The 12675-nt window shown below is 38.6% G+C and overlaps 2 protein-coding genes across 8 annotated transcripts in view; both read left to right on the forward strand.

Moving 5' to 3' along the window:
- Positions 1–3660: 3660 nt before the first annotated feature.
- The window catches only part of LOC131439170 (protein 4.1 homolog), a 93269-nt gene continuing 84254 nt past the window's right edge, over positions 3661–12675 (forward strand). The window contains exons 1-2 of one of the 7 annotated variants that reach the window (XM_058609874.1): positions 3661–3828; positions 4456–4637. The gene's annotated coding sequence lies outside the window, so the exon portion shown is untranslated. Of the gene's footprint in view, positions 3829–4450; positions 4638–12675 lie in introns of all 7 variants that reach the window. The other 6 variants (XM_058609873.1, XM_058609868.1, XM_058609866.1 and 3 more) reach the window with 6 other exon arrangements.
- LOC131433790 (uncharacterized) lies at positions 10610–12163 on the forward strand. Its single transcript, XM_058600387.1, has one exon. The coding sequence runs from the start codon at positions 10610–10612 to the stop codon at positions 12161–12163; it is 1554 nt and encodes a 517-aa protein (XP_058456370.1).

A 12675-nucleotide genomic window follows, 5' to 3' on the forward strand; every position in this document is an offset into this window, starting at 1 on the left:
TCAAGCGAGCTAATGTTTGGTATAATCGATTGAGCCATCTAAAAAATAAAACTGAACAGAGAAACTAAATGCGTTTTGTCGGTTGCGTCACTTATGCCAACCAATCCTCTGAGAAGAAAAATTCGTATTTAAAACATCAAACCATGCATTTTTTTAATTCACAACCGATTGAAATCAGCTCTAGAAAGCTATTCGATTCAGGGAACATTTTTTGTTTAGATAACATCTTCTGCGATACAAATACATTCCCCAAAAAAACGAAGCAGAATGAAAAAGCAAGAAATAATCCACTCAAGAGGCTTGCCGAATGGATTGAGTTATAGATGCACATGCTTTTGAAATATTAAAGTTCTTCAAATTCTTTTGTATACTTATAGGCAGAGGATGATATCATCATAGTATGTCCATTATTGCCAACACTTGTCATTTGAGGTCAATTCCTGGTGGTCTCGATAGATTGCGCAATGTGTTGAAATGGTCTTATAATTCCTGTAAACCGAGGCATGAAGTCGGCGTTTGAAATCCTAATTCAATTTTTTGCGTGGTGAACATCTAACCGGCGAAAACTGATTTTTTTCTTTATTTTTGTGAGGATTATTGGGAAATGAAACTGTGGTCACGACTGAAACTGAATCTTTCCACACTTAGTTGTGAAAAATTTATGAATACACAAATTACCATACGGCAATGGCACCATATTAACAAGATATCCAGCTCTCACTTTTCCCGAACAAATAATTCGCAATCAGCTGTTGAAAATTTGGTAAAATATTACTGAATTCTACGAAATTTTACGAACTTTCTAAGTGTGTATGTTTTACTAGCGAATAAAACGTGAACACGTGCCCACTTAACTCAATCACTGAAAAAATCCGGATTTCTATGTATCGGTTTTGCAAGATACGCTTTGTGTGATGATTCGTTCAATTTATGCGGTTGATATTCTGAGCACCTTATTTTTGTGCAGGATTTCTCCCTAATGCTCTTTCATACCAAACAGTTTAGAAAACTACAATTTTGAGTTATTTGTGGTTATCTCATACTACTGAACATTTTATTATGAATTGCTGAATATATTTCCGATATGGAGAAAAAATTATGATGTTTGAATACAACAACAATTAGGTTCTGCCCAATCTTGTGCAAAATGAAATTTGAAAAGGAGCCACATAGTAAAGGAACACAATTGAAGACAAACACGAGAAAAGGTCCTAAGTGCAAATGACAGTTTCTCTTTGTTTACTTTCTTTTTCGAGTATTGCGGTCCAATCAGCAATCTTTCCATCTAACACTTCACATAGGATTATAGCAAAAACCATCAACTTTCGATATCCACAGTAGAATTTGTTGGAACTTACTAGAATTTGCCGTAGTAATTGAAAGAGAAAGTAAACCAAGAGAAACTGTCACTTGCACTTGGGACCTTTTCTAATGTTCATCGAGAATTAATCATGAAACACCAACTCAGGAAATGTTTTGCTGTTGTCTTGCAGTTTTTTCCTGATATTTCATTATTAGCTAAAATCCATTACCATTACCAAAAAGCAACAATAACAATAGATACGCAGTAACTATTCAGTACGACCTTACCAAATATGTCGTATTGATCCCCGTACCAACAAAAGAAGCAAACGTTATTGCAAAAGCATTAATCTATGATTTCTTACTAATTTACGGAAAATTTTCAATTTTACGTTCTGACCAAGGAACGGAAAACAAAAATGAAGTTTTCGAACAAATTCGCAAAATACTACAAATTGAACAAAAATTCAGTACAGCTTATCATCCTCAGACTATAGGCTCGCTAGAAAGAAATCACAGGTGTTTAAACGAATACCTGAGATCGTTCGTAAATGAGCATCAGTCTGACTGGGATGAATGGTTGAAATTTTATGCATTTAACTACAATTCAACACCACATTCAGAACACGGAATAACACCATACAAACTAATATTTGGAAAGAAAGCGAAATTACCACAAGAAATCTATGAACAAGGAACAGAACCAATCTATATTTTGAGCAATATAGTAGAGAACTTAAATTTAAATTACAAAAATCAAACGAAATTGCCAAAGAAAAGCTCATTACAAGTAAAGAAAAAAGAGTTATTACATCAGATAACGATATCAACCCTATTCACTTAGACATTAACGAAACAGTTTTCCTCAAAATAGAGAATAGACGATAAATTAGATTCATTTTATAATGGACCTTTCATTGTAGAAGAAATTTTAAGCCCAAATTGTAAAATCAAAAACCTGAGAACCAACCAATCCATTATAGTACACAAAAACAGATTAATCAAAACTTAACAACAATGTCAAATCATATCAAATTCAGTACACTTTTAAAATTCCAATCGAAATTACACTTACATTAGATTGTAAACAGAAGACACACAATACACACCAACACTCATTGTTATTATAAGATAATTATGTAATATCCATTAAAAATGTTAGGGAGTTAGACCGAGTTCACCGAAACGAAATCTACAACCGAATGATTTCACTTCGTTACATCATTCTTTCAAAGAGGGATGATGTGATATGAACATCTTAAACTTTCATTTATACATACTTTCCCAAGAAACGCTTCAAGAATTCATTCCCAAAGACACTTTTCAAAGACTCAAGAAAGAACCGTACACTTCCCAAAAGACTTTAGAAAGAACCAGATATTTTCAAACGACATACATTTCCTATAAACATAAAGGTAAACTCAAAATCAGCAACTAAATTCAACGATATTATGACATCGCCTACGAAACGAGGTCATGAAACGATCAAAGCTTCATAACACATACGAAGCAGATATTTGATACCAACAACGTATGCTTACAAACACGAGACCTACATTCAAATCGCGACGCATGACTCATTATATGGAACCATTAACAAGAACAGCGAAAGCAATCTATAGAACTCAGGTAACTCACGAGCAGCCCGCTCATTAGACGCGCTCTCGCCCTCTCTTTCCTTACCACACACTCACGCGCATGCTTTGACCACTATACACGTAAATACCCTCTCGCGCTTACTTAATCCATAATGGCTACTATACACACTATGCGATATTGAAACCTCATTGGTGATTAATTTGGAACCAACCGAAATTGAATCGCAAAGTCTAACTTCCCCTACCAGAATAAATCTAAGAGAGAGAAGTTATATAAGTTAAGACATATCGAAATAAAGCAGAATTCTTGTTATCAATTCGAAACAGTGTGTTTTAATACGTTAATTTAATGGAGGAATATACGGACTTAGAAAAATATGAAGCTAAGATTGAACCCCCAACAAATTTGACTGGGACTCACACACATTTTTAATTTTTGTTCAAATATATCTGTACACACTGGCTCCGTGTGCGTTACAGCGACGACAAGTTGTTCAATGGCTGATGCTAAAATACCGGTGTCATATGGCTGGTTAGCAGTCTTACTGGGTATGTTGAGATTAACACCACTCTGTGAAATCTTGCATCGACGAACAAATGTCACTATTCCGAAATATTTCATCGATCCGTTAACCAAACTTCTAATGACGTCACCTTTCGATTTACGGTAATACTTCAACGCTTTCCGTCTTGCTTTAATGAACGAATTTCATTCATCCAGTAGCTTGCTAGAGTTTGTGCACTTAACTATACACCTATGCGTATGTGGATCCGTTAACTTACACTGCTTGCGAACCAAAGGCATGAATCGACTAGCCAAGATCATCGAATTCAACACACCCTCAATCGTTTCGCGGACTTCAAATAGAGTGGACGTAGTTTCGGTTTGATCCCGCTCGGTGATTCTCCTGTATACCTCTACAGTATGGTACATAGTTCTTTCTCGCTCTGAGTCGCGCATTGCATATTCATTAAAACATTTTTCTTCCTGACTTTCGGCGTTGAGTCTTCGAATAGAAAAATTAATAAAATTTAACGCAATGGTTTCAATTTGTGTATATTATAAGTAATTCATTTTCGTCTGCTTACCTTGCAAACAAGTCCGATAAATTCAAGACGTAGAAAGGCTAAACGGTCCGAAACATCAAGAAGAAGAGTCGAAGGAAGAACAATTCGCGGTTCGTGACGCGACCCCAAAAAAACGCAACCCAAAAGTGGGCTGTGCAGTTGTGTGTGACTACGGTAATCGACGGAACACGTACATCCGTGGGTAGAAAGAAGTGATTCAACAAAGAAAATCAAAAAAGAATATTATTTTAATGGTGGCAGTTTGTGAATTGTGATAGCGATTTCGTTGTTATTTTTTTTTCTAGTGGTGTATTGTCGAGTGAAGAGCGTATCACAACAAAGCAACCTTCCTGCTGCAACAACGGCTGAAAATTTGTTTCGAAGAATGACTGCTCTTTTTTTATGAATATGAATGAAAACAAAAACAACCGTTGTACCATTGGAAGTTGGTTCAATTTTTGTTAATTTTGTTTATTCGAAAGGGTAGAATCTTCTTGGAAAATTGTGTTAAATAGTTATTGATGAATTACAAAAAAAATCAGTTGTGAAATACCGTAAAATCGGTTTATTCTGACAAGAAATAAAGAGTGGATTTAAATAGGCGATATAGTGTGAAGAAACAGAAGGCAGCGAATAACATAAAAGAGTTCCAGCGGAACACCTCAAAAGGTACAGTAAACACAAACTTTTTCTCGTTCTCACCAATACACAAGGGTCGAACGAGGTGAAACTGGATTTTTTTTGCTTGTGTGTTCAATGATAGTTGTTGAATGTATACGAAACTAGCCACCACCCAGTGATGAATGAGGGCAAAAGGGGTTTTATTCACGATTGCCGAAAACAAGTTTCTCGCATTCTTAGGATTATTTTTATAACACTATGATGGCCTTTTCTTTATATGTTCAAACAATTAAGCTTATTTTTTTTTAAACACATTAAATTCTCACAATCGAAAAAAATAATATAAAAAGCTTTTAAACGTTTGTTCTCTTTGAATGTCACATACATTTCATTTTTTACAATAGATTTAAATTGTTTTTGTTTTTTTTTTTGAGTTACACAATCACAGCAAAACAATTTTTCAACTAACTTTCTTAAAGAGCTTTGAAAACTTTTTTAGTTTCTCAATGTAAGTAACATACCACTGTCGTAACCGCCTTAGAATTTTTTTTTTTGATCGGATAATTTGTAATCCGAATATGTTTCGCAGTCTATTCTCTACAACTACGCTTCACTAATTCGATGAAGTTGTAGAGAATAGACGGCGAAACACTTTCGGATTACAAATTATCCGATCAAAAAAAATTCTAAGGCGGTTACGACAACCACTTACCTATTATTTAGTTTTATTCGGATCCAATGAGAATCTCTCTTTGTACACTTTTTCTTTCGATTATTACGGAGTCATTGTATAAATTTTCTCAATGTTTCCAGTTTCAATTAGTCGATTTGGCATGGAAGTTGAGCGGGTGAGTCATATCAGAGACATTACCGGATTGACGTGAATACGAGTAAAACTAACAAACTTCTGTTTTACTGTCAATTTTTTTTTCAATTAAAGAAAAAATCATGAGATAACGAAATACTCCTTCTAAATAAGTTTGAAAACAAACCGAAACTTTCTAGTTAGTTTCTAAATATCAGGAATCAGAACAAATTGGTTTAAATAAAACGTTCCCCATGTCCCTTGCTACCGGGTGCAACGCTAAGTTCTTATGAAGTTGATTTAGCATCTTTTCCGAAACAAGTAAAGTGAAAATATTTGCAGGCGACTTGCCGTATTCTTGATACTTGGATGATTTACATAGCATTCGCATTTTGTCTAATTTCTGCTAACTACTAGCAAACGATTATCAACAAAAGAACACATTGTCCTGGCTATTACTGTGCATTGTTTTTTCATTTTTCTCTAAATATTAAATATTTAGTAATTACAATAAAACCAATCAAGCGTAAGAAGTGTGACCATCGTCATTCAAAAACTACTGCAACAATTTTTTTTTCAATTTTGCACATATAAAAAAACAGACCCCGTTGTTTGTTGCTTTGAGAAGGTTTTGCAGCTACAAAACGGCGTATTTTTTCCGTGAAAAATCGTAGTTTTCAGTTTGAACAACCACCAATAATCCAAAAAAAATTGAAAAAAAAATCAAACAAAAACGTTGGGGTCTAGAAAAACTTCTACTCTAACTATGCTGCTTTGATTTGTTCACTTCTGATTAGTCTGCGAGTTAGAGATACAGTGGGCACCGCAAGCGTCCTCAAAAATACCTCTTCACCGACTTGTTTCTCAATATTTTTCCACGAAAAAATTACAAAATGTTGTTCGGATGATGCTTTTTATCATGCAAAACATTTGAATTTATTTTGTTAAACGATAATTCTGAAAAAAAAATCCCAAAAATTATGATTTTTTCATCATCTAGACCCTAAGCTCGTATTAATTCCGAGTAGAAGTGATTTGCAAACCAATAACAAATTTCAATGGAAGAAATTAACATTATTTAGTTTCAAATAAGAGTTAGAATATCAATATGCATGAGAAAATTGCAACAAAATATAAAATTCTGTCAGTGTAATAATTTATCAATAACAAAATAACATCTAATAACTAAGTTTGTTTTTTATTTAAAAGGTATTTTTATTCAGGCCTATTTGCGTACAAGCTTTACGTGACCGAATTAGCCGATTTTTTAAATAATGTAGTTTTTGAAGTGGATCTCGTTGTCACTCTTTTTCTAGGAGGAGAGGAGCTTCCATTTCCCTCCTGCGAGGGTTGAGGGACACTTTGTTCGTGACTCGTCTCGTTATCCATTGCCGCATCGGTGGTTTTGATGTTGAGTTCCGTCTTCTTTTCGTTTTCCTTGATGTTCGCAGTCTTGAGCTCGTTGCTGTAGATGCGCCTTGCTGTATATTGGTTGCTGGTTGATTTGATGGTGAAACAGGAGTACTGCGCTCACTAGTTTCCATTGTTGAACGGTTGACCTTGTCTTTGGTTGAAGATGTCCTTTTCGCAGTTTCGGTGCAAGGTTTACCGTAGTGTGCAGGTTGTTCACAAAACTGGCTTGTAACCAGCTGATTTTCATAGGTAATCAGCGTTCTACACGGATGTGTCCCACCTTGACCACAAATGATGTAAGATGGAATTGCCTTAAGCAGAGATGGCATTTCACCAGAGTTATACACGCTAGAGTCAGATTTTTGCCACACCGAGGATGAAAAAAACGAAGCACCGCACAAAGAGGAAAGCGCACTTCTTCTCAGTGTCGAATAGACAGCATTTGAGTGTGTGCTTGTGGTTAAAGCAGGTGGCGCGAGTGAAACACATTCTCTTCGCATGAATCGCTCACACGCGCTCTCGTCTAAATACACCCAAGTGACCACTGGCGCGTGATGGTGAGCGAGCACTTCTGTGAACTTCAATTAATAGAGAGTACATCTGGCCTTGCTATGAAAAATTTGCAAGGAAAACCGAAAATTTTACGATAAATTGTTTTATTTTGCTGATTTTGCGTGTCCACGCTTTATCTACGAAAACCATACAGCAGAGTGCTCACCGGCGTGTACACCTCTGTGAAAGTATCTGTATCCACCTCAGAGAATTTATTAGCTAATGCTCTAGCACTTTGGTGCGATTCAGTGGAAGAGATAAAAGGAAATAAACAAACGCACTCATGATGCGTGCACACTTACACAACAGTGGTGTATAAATGTGAAAGAGAAGAGCTCTCGTTGAAGTTGTCAGTGCGAGGGGAGAAATTTTGCTTGCTTTTCGTCACACAGAGGAGATAGACATCTCTGGCCTTAAGTAGATGCATACGTACCACTCGCACGCCATTCCGGATACCGGGGAAAAATTCCGCCATACTTCCCTTTCGATGGAAAGGATTTCACCGTACCGCGACATATTCTCCCGAACGTACTGATCGGTGACCTGCGGGGGGAGGTCATGCATGCGTACTTCTATGGCATTGTCCACCATGTGCACAGGGATTTTGTATTTAATGTTATCACACTCAACACTGTGCACCTCGTTGTTAACCGAAGTGAATGCAATTTCATCTCTTTCACGTTTGAACATAATGTACACACAGTTAGACGCCTTGTTGAATTGAATCTCACATACATTATTAGCGTCTAGATGCATTCGTTCTTTAAGTAAGATTTCAATTTCATTTGCTGCTGGTCTAACTTTGCAACGCTTGAAATCTATACAAATTGAATTTGGTCTTGTAGGCCAAGATTCCGGCTTTGTTAAATCTTATTTGACCATTCCGTACACTCTATTGTTCACTGTACTGTATTGTCTTTGTTTCTGTTGTTTCGACCGCAAATGATTTTCGATTGCGTCGTGTGAGATGCGAGCACGAACTGACTAAGTTTGTTGCTAAGCGGATATTGCACAATTTCTTGATTCCTTTGTAGAAAATATCAAGTATCGCTATGACAGCATGGAAACATCAAAACAAGATATGATGGTAAAATTTGTTATTATTTTGATTTTTGTTTGTTATTTACATCTACCCGAGAAGTTCCTTTTATATTATGGAACAAATATAAGCCAAAAAATTGGTTACGCCAAATAATTGGTTACGGCTGGAACTGTCAAGTTGTACCCTGGTAGTGTAAAACCTAATTGAATATGTGCACAGTGCTCTGAAGCTCTTATATTTTTTATTCTTTCAGCTAACTAACTTTGACAATTCAGTAGGACTGTTTACATCCTCGACAACTTTGTTCATCATTAAGTCAACATAAGGCAGAGTCCAGCTAGCCCTACTGAATTGTTCAGAATGAACTTGAGTTCATTTGTGACATCAAGAAAAACGATCTAATTAGACAAGAATAAGACAAACTCCATGTAAACAGTTCGAAAAAACAGCCAAGGATGAACCTGAGTGTTCATTTGCATCGTCGCGGTGAAAAAAAGCTAATCTCGAATTCATTCGTGACGTCATCTAGTAAACTCAGGTTCATTCTTGACGGTTCAAAAGGACTGTTTACATGGGCTTCGCATCACGTTTGTCTAATGTTGGACGTAAGTTGCCGTATGAGGATGTAAACAGTTCTACTGAAATGTCAGAAATTCGAGTTTTTCTGTAACGGGCATGTTCAGGAGTGTTCTAGTTCTAGATGCACAATTTATGTCAGTTTTAAAATTTAAATCCGGAAATTATAACAAAAGAAACTGGCAGCCCCAGTAGCTATTTTAGTCGTGTTTCAAATAAAGAAAAAATAGAACGGCATCGTATAAGTTTTAAATTTGACAGTAGAACTGTTCGAATAAATAAAACTATAACGGCTGGCTGGGGATACGTTTGTTTCAGTTTTAGTTCTATTATAGATCGCCCATAAAACTCTTCCAGTTGCTGAATATGCTTTAATAGCAGGTTCGTTATGAAACCTACTGCATACGTGAAAGCAAAAATCTTTCAATCATAGCAAACGGTAACTATCGGAGCATTTTATTTTTGAAATTTATGCGGAATCAAAATTTTCGTTAAAGTGATGAAGTCGTTACCAAGACATAAAATCAACCATAGAAATCGAAAAAATAAAAATCCTGTATCCAGTACGCAACGTGCGACATCTAGGCGGATTCGTCGAGAGCTAATTGATGAAAATATCCCCCAAGACCAACGGCGTCCAGTTATTTGCGACGGTGAAAGCCTAGCATATGACGACGCTTTTCGACAATTCGATGCAAAACGAGTTAGAGCCGCCGTAGAGTGGTTCGAATTAGCAGGTCATCCTACAATTGCGATGGTACCCAGCGATCTACAGGACAAGGTTACAAACGGGTACGAGCTGGACAATCTTTTTAACAGTAGGAAACTTTTGATAGTCAATAGCTCGGGTGGTTCGGCACAAATTAATGAGAGCCTCGAGCAGGAACTGTTGGGAAAAGCGTTACAGGACGACGCAGCAGTAGTGTCGGAGCGGGAGTTCAGAAATAGTTATCATTCTAACAGCAGTTTTCAGACCGTTATTGCAAGCCGTGTCATTGGTTTCTGCTTTTTCAAGGGAGTAATATTCATACCCGTAGATCCATACGGACGATACGGGCCCTTACTAAGAGATATTCTACGGAAATAAATTAGACGAATGAAATCTAGTAATCGTTCGTTATTTATTGTAAATAAAAATATTAATAAAAAAACAAAATTTTGAAATTATTGCACTTCAACAATTTTTCACTTAACCTAGCAAACCAACTTTTTGGCCCTCATTACCGTTCTCACTTCCAGTTTCACTTTCACTTCACTTACATTTCATTTCACTTGATTATCCCTCGCCCCGAAGGTTTTTGTGTCCGATTGAACCATATCTCTGTAAAATACATATATTTTTTATTATTAGATCTCGTCAACCTTTTCCTTGGGGGAGAGGAGCTTCCATTTCCATCTAGCGAGGATTGAGATCCAGGAGGTTGTCCCGGGTTATCGGTTCGATGCATAGAGCCATGCAATGGTTCTGTACACTCTGAATCGGCTGCGAAGTCTGTTGAATCAGAAGGTCAAATTCCACTACAGGAATGTAATACCAAGGCTTTGCCTTTAGGTGTGTTGGACAGGATCTATGGTGCGAACGTTTAGAGGTGATCATACCATCTACCAGAGCTGGGAACAACTTTCATCGTGATGGGTGATATGCAGAGACGCGTGATCGGCTGGTGGCCGATCGACGAAAGAGTGTGCAGCTTGAAGATCAAGGGCCGTTTCTTCAACTTTAGCATAATCAACGTGCACAGCTCTCACTCCGGAAGCACTGATGATGACAATGACGTATTTTACGCGCAGCTCGAACGTGAGTACGACTGTTGCCCAAGCCACGACGTCAAAAGCATGGTAGGAGATCTAAACGATCAGGTAGGCCAGAAGGAGGAGTTCATACCGACGATTGGAAAGTTCAGCGCCCACCAGCTGACAAACGGAAACGGCTTACGACTCATCGATTTTGCCGCCTCCAAGAACATGGCCATTTGTAGCACCTTGTTCCACCATAGCCTCCCTTATCGTTACACCTGGAGATCACCACAGCAGACGGAATCGCAAATCGACCACGTTCTGATTTATGGAAGGCACTTCTCCGACATTATCGACGTCAGGACCAATCGTGGCGCTAACGTCGACTCTGACCACTATCTGGTGATGGTGAAACTGCGCCCAAAACTCTCCGTCATCAACAATGCACGGTACCTGCTACCGCCACGGTACAACATAGAGCGATTGAAGCAACCGTATGTCGCCTCAGCATACGCGCAGAATTTCGAGGCAGCATTGCCAGACGAGGGCGAGCTCGATGTGGCTCTCTTCGAAGACTGCTGGAGTACAGGAAAAGCAGCCATAAACAACGCAGTCGAGTGTACCGTCGGAAATGTGAAACGTAATCGACGGAACGAATGGTTCGACGACGAGTGCAGAGTGATTTTGGAGGAGAAGAACGCAGCGCGGGCGGTAATGCTGCAGCATGGAACCCGGCAGAACGTGGCACGATACAAACAGAAGCGGAAACGGCAGACCCGCATCTTTCGGGAGAAAAAACGCCACCTGGAAGAAGCGGAGTGCGAGGAAACGGAACTGCTGTACCAATCTCAAGAAACACGAAAATTCTACAAGAAGCTCAACAAATCCCGCAACGACCCTGTGCCACGAGCCGAAATGTGGAGGGATAAGGACTGGAGCCTCTCAGCGGATGGACGCGAGGTGATTAAAAGGTGGAAGCAGTACTTCAATGAGCACCTGAACGGCGCGGAGAACGTAGGCATGGGAGTTCGAGATAACGGAGGAAACGACTACGTCAGTGCAGCAGAAGACGGAAATGATCCATCTTCCACACTGAGAGAAGTTAAGGATGCCATGCACCAGCTCAAAACCAACAAAGCAGCTGGTAAGGATGGCATCGTAGCTGAACTCATCAAGATGGGCCCAGAAAAGCTGGCTACGTGTTTGCACCGATTAATAGTCAGGATCTGCGAAACTGAACAGCTACCGGAGGAGTGGAAGGGAGCGGTAATTTGCCCCATTCACAAGAAAGGCGACCATTTGGAATGTGAGAACTTCCAAGTGATCACCATTCTGAACGCCGCCAATTCACCTTCCGTCGTCTATCACCTGAAACGAATGAGTTTGTGGGAAGTTATCAAGCTGGCTTCATCGATGGCCGATCGACAACGGACCAGATCTTTACCGTGAGGCAAATCCTCCAAAAATGCCGTGAATACCAGGTCCCAACGCATCACCTGTTCATCGACTACCGGTCGATAGTATCGGCCGCATAGAGTTATGGAAAATTATGGACGAGAACAGCTTTCCTGGGAAGCTGACTAGAATGATCAAAGCGACGATGGACGGTGTGCAAAACTGCGTAGGTGAGACTGGTGGTGAATGCGTCAAAGTTACAGTTACAGTTTCAAAGTAATGTAAATTTTCGAAAATCATGAAATAGGTTCAATTCATTAGACAAGCTCGCAATGTAGTGGCCATTAGCCTTTTTTCGAGCAGCTTAGCGTTTTACGTCCTTCCTGATTGTTCGGCTGTTTTCATCATCTTTGTAAAATTGCATAACGGTGTTCTTAATATTTTCATCTAGTCCACTGGCTGCCCTTGATCCAATAGTAGAATTCACACCGCTCTCATTCAGTAATCTTTTTGCTTTCGTTGCCGTATATATCGTCATATAAAATGTTGCCTTTATGTTCTTGGTT

The sequence above is a fragment of the Malaya genurostris genome, chromosome 3, assembly GCF_030247185.1.
Source record: "Malaya genurostris strain Urasoe2022 chromosome 3, Malgen_1.1, whole genome shotgun sequence".
NCBI lineage: Eukaryota > Metazoa > Arthropoda > Insecta > Diptera > Culicidae > Malaya > Malaya genurostris.

Excerpts from the sequence above, each read along its gene's own strand:
- LOC131433790 (XM_058600387.1), top strand. The coding sequence starts at position 10,610 with ATGGGTGATATGCAGAGACGCGTGATCGGCTGGTGGCCGATCGACGAA.